Below are 21,032 nucleotides of genomic sequence, written 5' to 3'. Positions count from 1 at the left end.
TATTGACACAACATAACTTTGAATAAAGATTAAACCGGAACATTGACACAACATAACTTTGAATAAAGATTAAACCGGTACATTACAACACTATATTCTATCAACAATTTATATTTTTTTTAAAATTCAACCAACCCGGATTGTCTCTTTACCAGCTTTATTAGTAGCTTTAATACTGATGTAGAATTCAGTTCCATCACTAAGTTGTGGATGGTAACCTTGGTACCAAGAATGATGATGGGTGGAAGTAAATGGCAGAAGATCAGGAGCAGATACAGAACTTCTAGAAGACGCTAAACCAAATTCATAGTCATAAATTCCTATATTCTGCAGACTACCCTGAGCTGTCCAATTAACATAAATCTGAAAAGATAATAAATCTAAACTATAATGGTCAATCTATGTACACCAGTTGACATTTGTGGACAACGAGAAAAAATACTAGATGATCATGGTCCAAATGTCGCTTAGTAAGTAATTACATATGTTACAAAGAAGTGTGTCCTGTGTATATCCATATAAATTACTAATTATCATTTAAACAGTAATTGACTATATGTAATAAAATAAAGTACAGTCCCAGAAAGATGATGAATGTCATTGATCTTTATTCATGCAAATTATTCATACCAATGTCACAATCTGTACTTACATGAGAATGCATTGACAGATACATCTTGTACATAAATAAGTTTGACATAGGATCTTTTGAACAGAACATTTCTGCTGGGAAATGATGAATGCTCCCATTTGAAAATCTTTCATAGGGAAACAAATCAGCAACTTCTACACCTTGTGCTTTATTCCTGAAAATATATATTGATGATGTTCACATTGTTATTATTGTCTCTAGAAGGCCTGACAGATGTACAGGACACTTTATAAATCATAGGTATTTGGTTATATCAACATATAATTAAGATTTCAGCTACCCGGTCAATTTGTCATGCTTTTACAAACCAGACTAGTATTAGCTGCATATTATTGGTTGTAAATTGATCTCCAATCCTGATTTTACTTCAGAGCAACATCCTCTTGTTAACTCTGTTCAGTTCGTTAGAATCAAATTTTTAAAATAACGGTTTTCTCCTTGTGACAATTTTAAAATAATGGTGTTATACTTGTGGTTCAACAAAAGTATGTTGAATTTTCAATTCAAATATAATAATATTTCTCCAAACCCCTGCACAGTATAAGTAAAAAAATATACTTACATACAAGCCGTATCCGGGTCTTTAAGTAGATATCTACGTCTAGTGTCTGATATGAAAGATACTTGATTATTTTCTTTAATTAAACCACCTTTAATTCTAGCACCTTCTATATCTATTTCCCTTATGGTAGGCAATGTTCTATCTACAACAACTCCATCAGAACAAACTGGTTTAGATACTTCTAAAGCTCGGTTATAAGCTACCACAGTGATATAGTATTTACCATCAGATGGTGCTGTCCATGAGGCATGGGTGGCTGTAGTCTGTTTTACATCCTGTACATAAACAGAGTTTATATGTTACACAATAAATGAACTTCTATGGTTATTTTCACCATGTGAGAGGGAGCCTTTCAAATTCCAACTGCCATAGGATATACATTATCATATTTACTACAAATTTGTACACAGAACCGTGGATTTTACGTATCATTCGAATGAATAGAAACTTACCTTGTCTAAGTCTAAGAAGTGAACCAGATGTGAATTTTGTTATGGGTAAAATATGCTCTATGGCACAGTTTGCAATCAGCATTATGCTTTCTCTTAGATTATTTACTTGGCTTTCCTGTTATATACTCAGTTTCACTGTTTTTGACAATTTTTTGAGAATACTGTGATGCTTTCTCTTTCTATATATTGCTTTTATTTTATTTGCTCTCAGTATGGCCCGATTTTGTACCGAAGCTACAAGTTGTATGCTGGCCCTTTTTTGCTCTGCAGGCAGTTGTGCACAAAGCAGGATATGAGTTCAGAAACTGTCTATGCTAATTTCATTTGATGGTTGTTTGTAATTTTATAAATGTTTGAAGTTAATCTTGAGACTATATTCTCTTTTATGAGTTTTTTTCAGAAATTTTATTATGATTTCAGATAAAAATCTACATGCACTTACATCTCTCCCTGCAAGATCCAAAGCAAATTTACTTGTATCTAAGCAAGTTTTACCAAAACCATATTGATAGAACTTAACCCCACTTTCTCTATCAAAGAAACCTTCCCAGTGGGTAAATATTTTTCTATCTTGCTGAAAGTCAACTTCCGGTGTACCATATTTTCCATCATGCACAGGTCCTTCATGAGGTGGGCTAGTATCAATTGTTATCTGAAGGGAACATAAAATGGTATTTACTTTATATATGTATCTTTCTTTAAACATACATTATGCAAGAGCTAAATCTGCCTATTTCAGGTCTTTCTTTAGGCCTGAAATGTTATCTAAATTATTAATCAAACATTAACTAACTTATCCAGACCATAATCAACTCTCGATGTCATCCCTAGCCTCAAATATTTACTGGATTAGGATCAGATTTGCTGCTTAACTTTCATTCATGATTTAATCATGAAATGGATAATCGAGACTATGTTTTTTATCGTACCGACTTTAGTAATGATCAATGATTAGTCGAAAATTCAATCGCTAAATTCTCGGTTCAGAGTGGATCAATTTGACTGAAATTTTCAGCAAATTCCCTTTACATTAACTATTATAGTAAGAACTGCCAGCTCTTTATCTAATCTCGCCTTAATGTATCTTAAGAATTGTAATATCCCTGCAAAAAGGGAAGTTAATTCAATTTATTGATTGATAGAACAGATTTATTTAATCTCTTCGTGGACCTTTCTTGGAGGCAAGAGAACTACATAGGCTAATGAAACAATGAACCAAAATTATTAACTGATGCAACAATGGCTAAAAAGTTGGTTTTGATTTTAGGAAAAAGCAAACGGCCTTGACCAACAATAAAAATCAACAATAATTACTAATACTGCTGTTGATCACTGGTTCAAGAATCTAATGGAATGCAAACCTTTTTAGTGACTGTTGTTTTTAATTTAGCTTGGTTCATCACTGTAATTACAATACGATAATCATGATCATGAGTACCAGCATTTTTATTGTTTAAGATGCCTTCACCAGCTGTAGTTGTTGTGCTTGGTTTAATTTGAAAATGGCGATGGTAACAACTGCCTAGTGGTATACAGTAACAGTTGTGTCCTCTAGCATCTGATGCATATTTAGTCTGGCATTCTTGAATATTCTGGAAAATAGGAAAATACTTTTCTGAAATGATTAAGTTGTTGTATTTTGTAGAAAATACAAAAGCAACAGATTTTCATTAAATAGACATTTTCAATACATTTTGTGACATGATATGAAACAATATCAACAATATTACTTTTAGTAGTCATTCCCTGAATCAATTAACTTGATTTAATAATAACGTGGGATTTACAGTCTTTATGTTTTCATCTAATTGTTTCTAACTATTATGTTACCGTAGTTTCTCCTTGTGGCGGAACATGTTGTGACCCATGTTCAATTTGAGTTAAATGATCTAATATCTTCCATTCAACAGTCTCTATACCACTATGATCATCATAGGCTACCCATTCGATACTGTAAAATATAAACATATCAATAATTTTACACTGTAAAATATATATCAATCATTCTATACTGTAAAATCTATGTACTTAATCTTTTATTAATTGATAATATCATGCATATCTATTACTAGCTGGATACCTAAGATCTGTAAGTTTGACCGTCATAAATCATGGCCTAAAACATTCACAGGGTCATGCTGGGTGGATCGCGGCAATGAAGCGTGATGGGTGAACATACACATAGATATCTTTGATTTTATTTATGAAGATATAGAGATGAGGGTATACATAGGCTATGCATGCTCCCCACTCAGAGAGAAAAAACTATATTGTTTATAAAATTTGTACTCATCAATATCATTATATTTGTACAGACAAATATATAATATCAATCACTGTGTTAATGTCAAAATCCATTATTATATACTATTAAATATATAATACAAAGGTATAAATATCATTTACAATGTCAATATTACACATTCTGTACCTTCAAATATAGAATACAAAAGTGACAACATATTCATACTAACAATTGGCAATAAAAGAATAAATGAACAAAAGTAACAATGTGAACTTACACTAATTTATCAAGCTCTTCAACTCCATGAACAGCCAGATCAACCTCATTTCCTTTTGTTAACCAGAGATTTTCAACTACAGGTGCTGTACTGTCGAAGTTAACATATATCATTTCCAATCTGAATCTACCCACAATATCGACAGCACTTACAGCATATGCCAAGGTATCCCCATCTTTCACATTTGGAGTTATTGTGACTGTTTGCTTTATTCCTATGTCCTTAAAACTACTATTAGGTAACTCAAGCATGGTGCTTCCACCTTTATGATCCGTTTTAAAAGCAGTAAGGAATTTGACAATACCTAAAAGAGTGAAGAAAATATACAAGGATTATAAATGAACCAATGTCCAGAAAAGACACCAAAAAAACCCAATCAGAAATAACTTGTACAGTACTGTTAACAAAGTAATTATTAGGAACATAAATCTATAAATGAATAAATGAACCTTGTTACCATAAATAGCAAATGAAATGAAAATAAAATGGAGTTTAGCAGTGACTGGACTAATTAAGAAGGGACCATACATAGCAGTTAACAGACACGACTTGCAAACACATTTTCTTTCTATATATGTAATCTGGATAAGACATTTATTGTACTCAATTTTTTCATTAATGTTCTTCCATGTGACTTTTTTGGACTCAATTTTAAAAAAAAAAAAAACTTTAGATCATGTACGTCCATCTTACCAAAGATGTGTCACAATAAAAAGCTAACAATATGTACCTTGAACATTATCAACAGCTTGTGTTGTTCTTGATCCATCATTATCATCATATTGAGACTCTACACCAGGTTCAGATTTAACTGCTGCTAGAAACCGACCATTGTGATGTACAGTGTTGATAAATCTATTAGTCCAACTGATTGTAACAGAATTTAAATTAGTCTGCCATTTGTAATTGGTAGAAGAAAGAGCAGACGTGGCTCTAAGAACACTTCCCTGTGTTGTGGTTACAGAAGATGAGTCATCAAATATAACCAATCGTCTGGCTTTCTTATAATTACCAGCTTTATCATAGGCTGATAAAATAACTGAATATACTGCTGTTTTAGGGAATGTAATATCTACACTTTTCTAAATACAAATAAAAGAAAATAACATTGACTATAATGTTACCACAGCTGGCAATGACATATAATAAGACATTAAATTATTGTAAAGAAATATGGATCCCTGTCTTATCAGAAAATAAATTTCCTGAAAGTTTCAGAAAAATCTGATCAAAATTCTGACCTCTATTATGTTGACAAGCATTACAAGCAGTGTGGACAGGTTTTAGCAAAAGGGGACATATCAATCTGATTTTGACGAAAAGAAATAAGGATCTTCATCTAATCATAATACAAGTTTCTGAAGAAAACTCTAGCCTTTATCATGCTGACAAGCATTGCAAGCCGTGTGGACTGGTTTCAGTAAAAAGGGGCATATAACTCTAAAAATATTAATAAGATTTCGATGAAAATAATTGGGATCCTCATAATACGATTCAGAAGTTTCATAAGAATTTGATAAAAATCTAGAACAAAAATTATATAAATCTAGAAAAACAATTACATAAATTTAGAAGTAGAACAAAAATTATACAAATCTACAACAAAATATAATAAACAATCAATATTATAATTAATAAAAGAAAGACATTAATTAATAATCGCAAAAAAAATTCAATAATCAAAATATTACACACTAAGTACTACTAATAGATAATATTTTTTACTAATCAAAAATATTACTCACAGAAGTTGTTCTTGAATCTAAAATCCTTTGATTGGTTCCAAGCTCATTACCTACACGATGAAGTTCAAATAGTTCATATTCATAATCTTTTAATCCAGAATCAGTGTCACTCCATCCATCCCATGAAAACTTTACAGTTTTCTAAATATACAAAATAAGTGATTTGATTAAAACTCTTGTGTAGTAGGATTGTGATTAAATACATGAATAATCTTCATGTAGTTTATCATAAATTACTGAACAACTAAGGCAACATAAACATTGCCCAAAACTTGTTTGAATTGAGACTAATCCCAATTCAGAATGCATAGTAGTAGTTGAACTAATGGACTGCCTAAAAAGTTAGGAGACAAATTTGAATATATGCTTTAAAGATGCATTATGTAAGAGCTAAATCTGCCTATGCAGATCTTTACTTTGGCTTCAAATGTTATATAAAATATTATTTAAACATTTATACACATGACAAGCTTCAAATCAACTCCCTAAGATCATCAGATGGTGGTTAAATGGATTAAAGCATGGTTGCAATTTAATGACTTAAATTAAATTCAGACTGAGTCTCGAATAACAAGTATCGTTGTTATGATAATAAAAAAACTATGCCACATCTTTCCAAAACTTCAAACAGTGATAATTTTGCTCAGAATAAAGTAATTTGAATGAAATTTTCAATATATTCATTTTGCATGCTCTAAATCTTACAAAATGCATCACTGAATATGCTATACAGGTCATTTTAGCGTCCTTTTTCATCTGGGCTAGAATAAAAACATTTACTTACAGATTGAGATAAATCTACATCCGTCAGCATGGTTTTGGTACAGCCTAATTTAGGTTTACAATGGAAAGGATTAACGGTATCAAAGGTTATGCTAAATCTGCTTGTTTGAGATAAGCCTGTAAGATAACTTGTTTCCACCAATTTAGTTTCTTTATTTTCAATCTTGATGAAACCTCCATTGTTAGCTACCATTGAAAATTGTAGCCTGGAATTGGTGAAAATTAGAGTGGATTGTAAAAGTAGTTGACAATAAAAACCATTATTTTCAATTTATCATAAAGATGTAACAGATTTCTTTTAAAATTGAATTACCAGAAAATAAAAAAAATTCCTCACAGCCCATTAAGTATTCATAAGAAATAATTAAAATTTGATTAGCTTCTAGTTATTCCTGGGCCCTTATTCACGAAAACTTAAACTAAGATAAAATCGAAATTTTAAGAAATACTGCAACTTCACTGGATATATGCAAATTGATTTTACTGGTCAGCCAATCGAATTGCAGTATTTCTTAAAATTTCGATTTTATCTTAGTTTAAGTTTTCGTGAATAAGGGCCCTGATGCTAACTAGTCCATTCAAAGTAAGGGTTTACCTTGAACAAATTGCAATAAATGGTTTCTTGGTACCATTGTGTTTATGTCACCATCCTTTAAAACATATTCAAAGTTCCCTAATTGTCATTGGATATATGCAAATTGATTTTACTGGTCAGCCAATCGAATTGCAGTATTTCTTAAAATTTCGATTTTATCTTAGTTTAAGTCTTCGTGAATAAGGGCCCTGATGCTAACTAGTCCAGTCAAAGTAAGGGTTTACCTTGAACAAATTGCAATAAATGGTTTCTTGGTACCATTGTGTTTATGTGTCGGGGCGGGGAAAGGGCTTAATTTACATATATACAAAATGGTCACAAAATGTACCTTTGGAGTCTCATAACCACTTTAATATTGAGTTTTCACAAGAAAGATGACCCCTGCGAGTCAGAATATATTGTAAGAAATTAACATAAATAAACCCAATGATGTAACCATGTCTTATTTTGACATTAAGTGATATCTGCATACATTTTTCAAAAAAATGTCTGAGCTCCTTGGAAGAAGTTAACTGATAGAAATTTAAATGTAAATAATCACGTGCATTATTTTACAGTCCAGTCCTGAATTGTCCCATTTCTTCTAAAGTCTTAGTAGTCTATTTTCCCTGGGCTTAACTCACAGCACTCTCCCCACCTACAATTGCACCTGATGGCAAGTTCGGAATCTGGACACAAGAAAAACTTTTCACTACTTTTTTTTCTCATGCGCAAGGGTTCTAATGTTTAATTTGGTCGCCCACCACAAACACAGTTTGAAGTTCGAATCCATTTGAAAGGGACACTTTTTCCAATTGTAAACAATCTGGATGTTGTATCATACCAAGGGATAGCATGCACAATCAAAGTATCTAAATGAGAAAGAGACAGAGAGAGGGTTAAATGTACACAAACTAGGTCATTTCAAGACTAACATATGGTTTAATTTTAATTCAATAATTCGCTTGCGTGTAGGTTAGCAGTGGGAGGAAACCAGAGGACCTGGAGAAATCCCACAAGGTTGGTCATACAACCTTACTCCTTGTTGCGTACAACCAGCGAATAGAAACCATACGGCCATCCCCCCCCCCCACCTACCCAGTATCTAATAGTAAGTGTTAGTATAAATATACAATAGGTCAGTCATGGATGAATATTAATGGGTGCTAAGATGTGAATTACATCAGATACCTAGAGCTTCACTGACTTTATTTGTGATAATTAACAAAAATAGAATCATACATGACAGGGCTGTCTTAACACATGAGCACGCTGGGCAGTTGCAAATGGGTCCCCACTAGTATTCTGGGCCCATGCTAATCTATGTATGTTGTGACTCGCTGTTAATAAATAAATACTATTCTATACTAACTATAAATATTTGTTACTGTGTTACTAGTGGACATGGGCTGTGAGTGATTGTGGAGGTAGGGGCTCCAGTGCGCTGCTTTGCCGGATGCATTTAATGCTATTAAGACGACCCTGATGCATGCAATGTCAGACACGAATTCAGGCTTTTTTATCCGGCACAATCCCTCTTGTGTTTACCATTATGTCTGGTACAGATTTGTATTTTGTTTTCAGTAACTGTCTGTTGTGATGACGTTATGGGGTTTATTTATAATTTCTGACCAGATATTCTGACTTGCAGGGGTCATGTTTCTATCTGCAATAACTTTATAAGGTGAAAAATTAATATTAAATGGGTTATGAGGCTCCAAAGGTACATTTTGTGGACATTTTGAAGTTATGCAAATTAGGCCCGAAAATCAGAGAACTTTGGATATGATATAGAGGATGATCCCACGAACACAAAGGTACCAAGAAACGTTCTGTTGTAATTTGTCCCAGGTTGCTCTAAGTTTAACTAGTGCTGGGTATTGCCACTGCAATCATACGTATTGCGATTGAATTGCTATGATACGATTAGTATCACAATTCATAACTAGGTTAATATTTACCAAGAAAACAACAGTATAAATGAATAATTGATATTTTTAGTCCTGCCGATGTCGAAGAAATAAAACTTTTTTATATCACAATATTGATGTGGATCAAAAAAAAAGGATCAAAACAATTTAAGAGCATTTGTGTACCTATGGATAGTATGACGTAGATAATTAAGACTGACAGATTACTTAAAGAAAGAATCGTAATGAATCGATTCATCGTCTTGCGTTTCAATATGCAAATCGTGAGAAGGTGAATCGTAATACATCGATTCAACGATATATCGTACCATCATTAAATTTAACATAGATTGACTGGACTAAACATATTTTATACAGTATTCAGATGATAAATTTAGCTGTTCGAGTTCATAGGCTCTTCATGAACACAATCAGAAAACTTTAGCCTCTAGAGAGTGTAAAAAAATTCAAATTGATCAAGGTCCATAACTTGAACAGTAATTTTCAGGTCTTTTGCCTCATGAACTTAGCACTTCATATCAATTTAAAATCAATTGAATGATAACTTAAGACTCTAGAGTATCTACAAGATATTTCAAAGTAATTAAGGGACAAAACTCTGGCAGTAATTTTTCAGAAAACATTTAAAATCAATAGGCTCATTCGCATCATGACCTTAAATACTGAGAATAAAGTCAATCAGCCCCTAGAGTTAATGTAGTCGTATATAAGTGGACATTCAAAGATTTGCACCTCCTGTCTAATGCATTTTTTAACATATTAAGATATTAAGTACAATTAATCATGAGAACTAATTCTATAAAAATTATAGCTTGAACCTCCTTTGTGAAGCTTTTCTTAGTATATTAACTAGCAATATGTAAAAATTAAGAGAGCAGAGCTTGTTGAGAATCAAACTGTATGATTAAATTCATAAATACACATTGAAAGGAATAATAAACCCAGAATATATATAAAATACGAACCATTCACCATGTATAAAGGGTGGTGATAACTGTGCCAAGTTAGTTAACGTCTGTGCACATGAAAAGACACCTTGGTTTGGATTGGTTTTACTGTTGGCACTACCACAGGTTACATCCATAGATTTTCTTGCCCTTCCACCGACTAAAATAAGACAGTTTGCAAGATAACAAATTGAAACATTAACATTTTATAATCCTGTCTCTTCCCAAATCTAGGAAATATGATGTTATGGTTAAAGACAAGGTCCCCTAAAAAAGTTTCAGCTAAAAATATTGGACCATTTTAAGCATTTGGAAATATCATCAGTTTATTGACAGCCAGTGAGAGTAACTTATAAAATTCTATACCATTTGTAACCTTCACCACACGGTAAATAAAATGCAACAATAACATGGAAATTCTGCAACTCGATAGAACCCCTCGCCCCTTTAAACCCTAGGAAGTATATCGGAACGTAACTAGTTACTACACACCCCTCTTGATTTATAGACATGTTCTTCCAACTCAACTCAGTTTGATGTTGGTATATCTCCATATACAACTGGCGGTAGTTTTTTCTTTGATGTCCATAGCAGTTATAAGCTTATCACATAACAACCTGTCATGACGTCATCATAGCTTGATATATTCGGTTAACCGGTGATGAAGTCATGACAGGTTGATATTTCATATCAATCGCTAATGACATCATCTCATCTTGATATATTCGGCTCATATCAACCGCTGATGACGTAGATGATCGAAATAATACAAATAACACAGAAATAAATTTTTATTCTTTTGACAATTAAAAATTGTTATGGTACAGTTTGTAGCATTTAGGACCGAAATAGACGGCGTACTTATCGGCATATTTAAATCGGTTATCCATTCTCCATGTCTAAGATATCTTTCAGATTTTTCTTTCTGTCCACATTTCGATTATTTCTCCACACACTCCAAGACTTGAAAGTATTTATCGCCCAAGAGTTCCTTTGTAAAGTATTTTTGGGTACAGTTCACCTAAAACAGTTGGTCAAATCCTTCTCTGAACATACAGAAAACCTTCAATCACGGTTCACTGTCAGAATTATCGGAAAAGATTGCCTTTCGATCCAAATTTTCTTCAGGCTTTGAATAGATTCTCATTGATATTTGCATTCACATCTATTCCATCGTCAATATGTTGACTAAAAAGGATTGATTATTCGTCTGATTTCGTATTACTATCCACTTTGTTTTTGCTTTCAATTCAATTACTCCAAAATGGAAACGTATAAACAAAAACATGCACGTACATTCACGTGATTACTTTGGTAATTTTCACTATTTGGCGGAATCTATAGAGCAATTATCCAATCATTGTTGTCTTTTAATGGAAGAGCCCATTAAATTTCAGCATGAAATGGTGTTGTATATGTCGGATATAAACCTACTCTCACTCGGATTGATATGATAGAGAACACTTGGGCTTTGCCCGCCTGTTCTCTATCATATCAACCTCGGGTAGGTTAATATCCTATATATAGCACAAAAAAAATCAACATTTCAAATCTAATCAAATAAGGATCCCTATTTGTCACCCAAAAGATAAAACTGGGCAATGGAAGGAAATGTGATAAGCAGCAAGAAGCACTCTGATGTGAGGAAGCAGGAAAGATTTTGAAGTTTTACCTCTTGCAATCTGTAAACTACCACCAATAATACCAACTTTAAAATTATTGATATATGCTTGACGAGAAGGTACTTGAGGTTGGTATTCAGCAGTAAATCTATAATTAAGACTGGTGGGGTTAACATTGTTGGTCCATACAGTATCTTGACTTGATGCTTTATTAGTATCAGGTGGAGCATCAGTTGTATCTCCATTACTCGCTTTCAAAGTTGCAATATTCTCCAAAATATTTGGTCTCACCGTAACTATAAAGATATTAATTACAAATCATAAATTAGTGCATCTAATACTAATGATGTCATCTTGTTTTTTGAACTTTGGTCATCACAACTGTGACAAAATTTCCCCGGTGATGGTCACACAGTACCATTTGTTGACAAGTTAACCGTTTCTATTACCATACTTACCAAGTTAACTTGTATTCCAATCAGCATGATGTTCTATGATCATCAAGAATATTATTTTCTTGGTGGACCGATGCACCATTATTCCCTTTTTTTGCCATAGAGTTTGTTTCATATATAGTTGTACAGATTACCAAAATGGTTACATTTTTATTTAACAGAATATTTTCTCTGGTATATCATACCATACTATCATATATTAGACCAAATCTATAATTCTCTCACACAGGAGACTACTTCCAGTTTATCTGGATAGGTAAAAAAATATTTGATCAATCTTGTATCCAAATCTATTGACCCCCTATCTATTCAAAGTTGATGTTTTTGTTCAACAGTTTAGTTAATAATTAAACTAAAGTTTGAAATCAATTTAGGCCATTAAAGCGGCATTAGGTAAGATTAGATAAAGAGCTTACAATTCTCGCTAAAATAGTTAAAAAATAGAATTACTTCATTCTGAGCCTTGATATTAGCGATACAATTCTAGGCTAGGCCATTAAAGCGGCATTAGGTAAGATTAGATAAAGAGCTTACAATTCTCGCTAAAATAGTTAAAAAATAGAATTACTTCATTCTGAGCCTTGATATTAGCGATACAATTCTAGGCTAGCCTCGATTGTCATTACTATCGTTGTCATAATAATAAACAAAGGCTCAATTATCCATTTTTACAGTAACGGCATCCACCAAAAAACGTATTTAAATCTACTAAATATCGCAGGCATCCGATGACATCGAGAGTTAATTATGGTCTTGGTAAGTTAATTAGTGTCTTATTAATAATTTATAAAACATTTCAGGCTTAAAGAAAGACCTCCAATAGGCAGATTTAGCTCTTGCATAATGAATGTTTAATATTAAACATAAATGTTAATGTTGCTGGTGTTATCAGATATGTTATAAATAAAAAAAATATAAATATATTCATTTGTTATGAAAAATTAAATTGTCTACTTAACACTTACTCCTTTCACATCTTGTTCCAGTAAACCCTGATGTACACCTGCAGCTATTTGCTAGTTCCGTTGGGCAGCTTCCTGGATAACATGGGGTACTACTAGACCGCCATGAACATGCCTCTGAAATAATTATATTTATTTGTTTATTTTTATTCTAGTTATACTCAATTTCTTTTAAGGTCATGGATTTAACAGAACTAAATTGGCTCCATAATTACCTTAGAAACACATTTTTATTACAAGGTGATCTGATAATAAAGCAAATATTGTATCTGTATGTGCTAAAACCAAGTAGTACTAAACGAGAGAGAGAAATGGGGTTAGTCATTTCGGGACGAACACATGGTTCAATTTTATTTCAATAATTTGCTTGCGTGTAGGGGTCTTTAGCAGTGGGAGGAAACTGGAGGACCCAGAGAAAACCCATTAAGTTGGACAGGCGACCCTACTCCTTGTCACGTACAACCGGGGAATCAAAACCACACCAGTTGACTCAATGACAGACCTTATAATACAGCACGCACATGCTAACCATTCGGCCATCCAACCCTCCTAGTACTATACAGACCAAAATCATTGAATTATTATCAGCAAACATTCGCTTGAGTTGCCCCAACATGTCTATCAATCAATTTTACGAAGAGTTGTATATGGACAGAATACTTCATATCAGAAGTTCAATAAACATATTGCTTATATATATATTTAACCAGCGGTTGCCAGGCAAGAGAGTCCACATTTTGCAAGAGATGGATAGAGAACAAGCTAAAAAAATAAAAATGTTCTTTTTCACACAATCAGGGGTCCTAATCCAGGAAGTTATGATCTGAAATGTACGAATATTGAAAGGAACAGGGATCTTTGGGATATAAACATACATTTTAAGTTTCATCAAAATCTGACAAAAATTGTGACCTCTAGCGGGTCAACAACCTTTGTATTACATATTTTTTACTCTATTTGTGTGCAAGGAGCAGCAAGTTTTGTTTCGATTTTCCCGAAATTCAAGCTCAACATTCATTATGGTATAACAGTGATATTTTAAATGTTTTTTAAAATCCGATAAAAATTGTGGACGGACAAACAGTCCAGCAAATACAGATTGTTGTTCCACACAGCAATGTCTAAAATCAAATGAAATTGACATTATTATTTTTAACCCCCAAAACAGCCCAGCTGTCAAGTCATTTTAAGAATAATGAATAAATAACTTACTATCACATGCTTTTTTATTTGCTGATACTTTATAAGCTCTAAAACCAGCCTTTTCATCCAGCACACCTTCACACTTGACACATACCTGATTATTACTAGACGTACATGTCTCTAGATTACAGAAGCTGATCGCGTTACACACTAGAACAAAATACAGACCAAGGTATTAGTATGGTATCTGATATAAGTTTTTACCAAGCCCACAATGTTTCATCTATCAACATGGAACAACAGTGGCTTGACTATGTCAATTAAAAGGAAATCAATGCATTTATAAGCAGGCAATATAGCTTTGTGTTTATACTAACAACATACTAGAGTAATATGCGTATTCACAAACCACAAGTGTACAGAGAATACAGAGACTACCTGTTATAGCAAGACAACATTGTTTTGTTTTTAACTAGTTCCTGACAGTTACTCTGAAGACATCACAAACTGACTTGCATTCAGCTTGTGCATTTCAATATCAGTTTTCCTTTAACGCTACTATCTTCTTCTACTAAAAATGACCATTCGCTTAAAGTCCATCTTTAAGTGATATTTACTGCCCTGCTTCAAATGTCCATTTTGTCCAAATGCCAGCTATATGTAGAGTAAACATTCTTGCAATATCTAGGATTGTATATGCAGTGGTCTTACTTGATCTGAAGTCATGCTTTAGCAATTTTGATTGCTTGTTGATTTTAATATAACAGAATGAAAATATTTAACATTAAACAACTATATATCAAGTATTTGGTTTCAATCTGTCTCTAACCCTCTAACACATAATTTGATTTTAATATTTCAACAAGGTAAGATTTTAGCTAAGATCGCCACATACAGCTCTTAGTATGTGACTTATTTAAGGAAAGTCTATTGTTTATTAAAGATCGGAGTACATAATAATCATTACAAGATCAATATAAATATACTTACTTAGACATTTTCCACTTGTGGCATAAAAGCCTTGTTTTCCACAATTACACACATTTGGGTTGGTACATGTACCTGAAACACTTCTTTGTACAGAACCATCGCCATATATAATATGTGAATTAGAGAAAGTGTTATCACATGCTGTTGGTTCGATTTTATTATCACAGATTGCTGCAAAAAATTAAACACAAGAAAATAATCAGAAATACACACATATTCTGTATCATGATATACTCAAGCAGACTAACTGTACCACTGAGTGCTTGTTTTGCAATGTTTATGTAAGTAAACTAAGTTCGAGCATGTTATTGTTTGTAAACTAAAATACTAAACTAAATTTTTTGATGACAAACAGTAGAAAACAGTACTTAATGTTTCAGAATTTTCTAGACAGTTGGAATTCTTAATAAGAGTAGGCCGTAGTACCATAGTCTGAGCAAAACTTTCCTCATAGCGCACTGTATGGCATATGCTCATCCTCATTAACCCAGTTGGTGTAGAACAGTAGGACATTAAACCCATTTCATTTCATGTCACAAAGCGAAAAACCAGCCATTTTATTTATTGTTTTTATTTTTCATCACTCTCTATCAGATAGAATCAAAGTTGTCTTGTCACAAAGCATCGACCAATGAAATTGCTTAGCTCTGCTTTAGCTTTAGCTCGAATTGTTAATCATTGAACTCAGTCAAGACATCCACCTAATAAACATCTGCATCAATTGTAAACATTCTACCTCAATTAAAAGCAAAGTTGTTATGTTCCAAAGTCTTGACCAATCAAATTGCTTATCGCTCCTTAGCCTAAGCAGAAATTCTCACCATCAAACTTAGTCACTTCGCTCTCACTTCATTTAAACCAAAATTATCGTGCCCCAAAGCATCAATCAATCAGATTGCTTATCTCTGCTTACCATAAGCAGACAATGTTCATCATCGAAATCCATCAAGGCATTCACCTATTGACACCTAATAAACACTTACGCCAAGTGTGAACATTCTAGCTCAATTAGAGTGAGAGTTATTGTGTTCCAATGTCTGGACCAATCAAATTGCTTATCGCTCTGCTTACCCTGAGCAGAAAGTGCTCACTATCGAACTTTGTCAAGGTATTGGTATAATAAAACTATACACCAAGTGTCCTCACTCTCACTTAATTAGAACTAAACTTATCATGTCCCAAAGCATCAACTAATCAAATTGCTTATCTCTGCTTACCCTAAACAGAAAATTCTCATCTTTATACTCCATCAAGACATTCACCTAATAAACACTTACGACAAGTGTGAACATTCTAGCTCAATTAGGTTGAGAGTTATTGTGTTCCAAAGTCTCGACCAATCAAATTGCTTATCGCTCTGCTTACCCTGAGCAGAGAATGTTCATTATCAAACTTAGTCAAGGTATTGATGTAATGAAACTATACACCAAGTTTGATCACTCTTACTAAATTAGAACTAAAGTTATTGTATCCCAAAGCATCAAACTGTGTTGCTTACTGGTGCACTTTATTTGCTGTGCCACATTATACAATACAGCCACAGTAGATTCTTTTGAGGATTGTCACCAAAGCTGGTATGGAGTCAATTGTTTTGGGTTCTAACTTGTCTTTCTCAAGTCTCCATCCCCACTTTTCTGGGCTTAATTCACTGCCCCTCCCCATCCACAACTGCACCTGGTAGTACACACGAAACCATGATACTTTGCAACATCTGGAGTCAGGGGTAAGTTCTGAATCTGGACGCAGGAGAAAGCTTTTCACTACCTTTTCACTAAATTTCCTCATGCGCATTTGTGGATGGGGAGGGGCAGTGAATTAAGCCCAGAAAAGTGTTTGAAAAAGATAAACAGATAAACAGATAAATACTATTTGGGACATATGATAAACTACTAAGACTTTAAAAGAAATGGGACAATTCAGGACTACACTGTAATTTTAAAGTTCTATTGGTTACCTTCTTCCAAGGATCTCAGTCATTTTTTTGCAAACTGTATGCTGACATCATTTAAAGTCAAAATAAGACGTGATCACGTCATGGAGTTGATTTATGATAATTTCTGACATAATTTCTGTAATAATTTTATAAGGCAAAAACTCAATATTAAAGGAGTTATAAGACTACAAAGGTACATTTTGAATTTCTGTAAATTAGGCCCTTTCCCTTGAACTGAACATTAGAGAACTTTGGATATGTTGTAGAGGATGATCCCACGATCACACGGATACCAAGAAACCCTTGTTCTAGGTCAACACTTACTTTGACTGAACTACTATGTATAAATTTAAAATCAATCGGATGATAACTTTGGTCTGTAGAGCGTGAACAAGAATATTCAGAGGTCAAGGGTTATAACTCTGACAGTAATTATCGGAAATCGGCTTCTTCGCCTCATAGTCATAACTCAGGCATTAATCATCAGAAATTGTTGAAAATCAATAGGCTTCTTTACCTTGATCATAAACACTGTGTATCAAGTTGAAGTATATCAGATATTCACTTCAGCCTCTAGAGCATCAACAAGCAATTGGGACAATGGACCGATGGGGGGTGACAAAAATATACGACAACATTATCATAAATCCTTGAAAATCAATAGGCTTCTTCGTCTCATGATCTTAAATACTGTGTATAAATATAAAGTCAATCGGATATTAACTTTAAACTGTCCAAAAGAATTTTCAAAGTGATCATGGGCAATATCTCTTGCACTGATTATCGGAAATAGTTAAATAAATCGATAAACTTCTTAATCTCATGGCCTTAAACACTGTGTATAAATTTAAAGTCAATCGGATATTAACTTTAGCCTCTAGTCTAGAGCGACTACAAGCAATTGTGGATGACAGACCAACGGACATATAAACGGATAGACCGACGGGGGTGACAACAATATACGACCTTATTTCATTGTGGATGTATAAAAATGAATTCCACCTTACCCATATCGCAGGCTAAACCTGTAGTTTTGGACCTCCATCCTGAACAACAAAAACTTACAGACTTGTACTTTGTTCTGAAAATACATAAACATGCTGTTATTTAAAATATAATTCATTTTAATTTTCTACATACATGCATTTTGCAATATTCAGTTCAATTTAAGAACTTCTGCAATTATTGCCATTTCTTAAACATACATTATGCAAGAGCTAAATATGCCTATTTGCAGGTCTTTCTTCAGGCCTGAAATGTTTTCTAAATTATTGATTAGACATTAATTAACTTATCCAGACCATAATCAACTCTTGATGGTATCGGATTTCTCCGATATTAAATAGATTAAACAGTTCACCATATTTTGATTTAAGCTAAAAATGGAGGAGTGAGACTTAGCTTCGAACAACCAGTAGGATGGTTGAAATTATTGCACACGTCTTGTCAAATTTTCAAAGGCTAATATCTTCGCTCGCAATAGAGTGATTTGAATGAAATTTTCAAATTATTCATTTTACATTACCTATTTTCGAACTATTATAGCAAGAATGGCTAGCTCTTTATCTCAATCTTACATAATGTATCTTTAATGTTGGTATGTGGAATATGTGGATTAACAAAATCTAATTAAAATAAGATACAATTCATTTAGTTTACTTTTTCTGATTTTTACACTACACGACAGTTCATGTAGTTTAATAAGTCATTTTATATCCCAAATTTAAAATCTCCACAATCCACCACAAAACAAGACCTGTATACCAATACAGAAAATTTTATTAGTCTAGAAAGTCCTGAGATCTGAACACTGTCTTCAAAGCAAATATGTCAGATGTCAATATAAAATACAATGGGGCTTAACGAAGACAGAGATGTCAAGATGAAATGGTGCTTAATGTCCTATTTGTTTGCATCAACAAGACTAACGAAGACAGATGTCAATATACATGTACATGTAGTATCAAAATTAAACCGAAAAAAATAACTGAAATTTAATTTTCATCAGATTGCAGATCAACAGGAGCTGAAACGAAATAGCAACAAACACTGGAGGCAAAAGTGGGATGGGGTCAGCCCACTGATTTTGTTTTACTCTTCGATTCTATACACTACATGTATTTCATTTCAATCTGAAGACTACTTTATAGGTCACATTTAGTAATACACAGATTGTGACATCTGGGATGCCACGTACAAGCCACTTGACGCAATGACAAACCATACAGTGAAAATGAGAAATGGGGTTTAACTTCAACTCAACACAAACTAGGCCATTTCAAGACTAACATATGGTTTAATTTTATTTCAATAATTCGCTTGCGCATAGGGGTCTTTAGCAGTGGGAGGAAACCGAAGGACCTGGAGAAAACCCACGAGGTTGGACAGGCGACTCTACTCCTTGTCACATACAACCGGGGATTCAAAACCACGCCAGTTGACTCAATGACAGATATTATGATACAGTACGCACATGCTAACCATTCGGCCATCCAACCACCCCACGTTTAATAGAGAAAAACCATAGCCACCCACCCTCCCAGTACGATTTCACAAACTACTACAACTTGGACGGTTAATGTGCATAAAAGAAAGATACTTACCTATGACGTGTACATCGTCCTAAGTTTAAGAAACCACAGCTGGTTTTATATCTTTGTCGATAAGATTCTTGTTTGGTACACACATGACTCCTGAAAAAGCAGATAATATTCAACGGTACAAGTGGCTTACACATTGTTATTGCTAGCTTGCAATAAAAGTACATAAATTACTTTTTTTAATTTTTTTTACGTCTGCTCCCTAGCAACCCCCATCCATGCTGTCTATATTTTACCTTTAAGGCACCTCCCATCCTGAACACAATGACTGTATCAAATTCATCTTAAACAAAGTTTGGGTGATCAAGTTAATTTAAATAAACCCAAATACACACCATCCAAGTAATGTACCTTTTAAATTTAGTTGAGATTCATTAAGCTAGGGTTCAACTGCCATAAGGTGGACATAATCCACTAATGCATAGATGGGTAAGTGCCCTATTAATTGAGGATGTGCAACTTCATTTGAAGAAATATAAATAATCATCACCAAGCAACATGCAACATGTCTAACTTTGGTTAAAATCTGTCCATTAGTTTAGGGAAAACATTGAAAATACATATTTGATGTGTAAATTGACCCTCTAAAGTACCCTTTACCAACCATATGGGACAGGAAATCTCATTTGAACAAATCTGATTACGCATCACACAAGCAGTAGTTAAATAAAAGAATTTAAAAATGAATAAATTTAGAACTGTTTATGCTTGGAATTGCTTGCAACTACATGTATATTGATTTAGTTGTCATGTATAATTAGTGACTTGGGAGTAAGTTGCAGGAAATAGAAAATCATGTTATTAAACCATACCCTAAGTCTGTTAAGATGCTTTATTAACTTCACTTGAGCGAGTCTTTATTCTTTATAAGCTCTAAATATTAGTAAATTCGGTTAAATTCCATTAAGCAGTCCAGGATAGATAAAATTAAAGTTTACAGAAGACAGGCTTTGGACAGTGGGTTTTGGGGAATTTTCCGTTTCCTGCAATCTACATGTATATCAGTGTGATCTGTGCAATACCTACACCCTTTAAGCTCACGCATCAAGACTTCATGCAATGTCTCTCACAAAGGGAAAAAATGCTGGCAAATCATTCATTTCCACTCACGAATAAGGTCCAGCGCCTAGATTAGGATAATTGTTGTAACTTTAAAATT

General features: G+C 33.4%; 1 protein-coding gene and 1 long non-coding RNA gene across 2 annotated transcripts in view; both read right to left on the bottom strand.

Moving 5' to 3' along the window:
- LOC126829498 (uncharacterized) overlaps positions 1-14,881 on the bottom strand; it is a 39,025-nt gene extending 24,144 nt beyond the window's left edge. The window contains exons 1-15 of the mRNA XM_056102857.1: positions 14,863-14,881; positions 14,420-14,560; positions 13,211-13,324; positions 11,841-12,086; positions 10,187-10,328; positions 6,718-6,922; positions 5,934-6,074; positions 4,919-5,270; positions 4,189-4,492; positions 3,497-3,617; positions 3,028-3,258; positions 2,109-2,318; positions 1,215-1,489; positions 653-806; positions 136-363 (exon numbers count right to left, since the gene is read on the bottom strand). Of these exons, the coding sequence (XP_055958832.1) occupies positions 136-363; positions 653-806; positions 1,215-1,489; positions 2,109-2,318; positions 3,028-3,258; positions 3,497-3,617; positions 4,189-4,492; positions 4,919-5,270; positions 5,934-6,074; positions 6,718-6,922; positions 10,187-10,328; positions 11,841-12,086; positions 13,211-13,324; positions 14,420-14,560; positions 14,863-14,881 (2,883 nt within the window). The remainder of the gene's footprint in view (positions 1-135; positions 364-652; positions 807-1,214; positions 1,490-2,108; positions 2,319-3,027; positions 3,259-3,496; positions 3,618-4,188; positions 4,493-4,918; positions 5,271-5,933; positions 6,075-6,717; positions 6,923-10,186; positions 10,329-11,840; positions 12,087-13,210; positions 13,325-14,419; positions 14,561-14,862) is intronic.
- Positions 14,882-15,346: 465 nt separating this feature from the next.
- On the bottom strand, positions 15,347-20,109 carry LOC130014013 (uncharacterized). Its single transcript, XR_008788993.1, has 3 exons — positions 19,877-20,109; positions 18,281-18,354; positions 15,347-15,511 (listed from the first exon to the last, which is right to left on the bottom strand). It is a non-coding gene; the product is annotated as an uncharacterized LOC130014013 (long non-coding RNA).
- Between the last annotated feature and the right edge of the window lie 923 nt (positions 20,110-21,032).

This window comes from Patella vulgata, chromosome 8 (assembly GCF_932274485.2).
Source record: "Patella vulgata chromosome 8, xgPatVulg1.2, whole genome shotgun sequence".
In the NCBI taxonomy this organism is placed as follows: domain Eukaryota; kingdom Metazoa; phylum Mollusca; class Gastropoda; family Patellidae; genus Patella; species Patella vulgata.
This window is presented reverse-complemented; position numbering and strand designations above follow the sequence as displayed.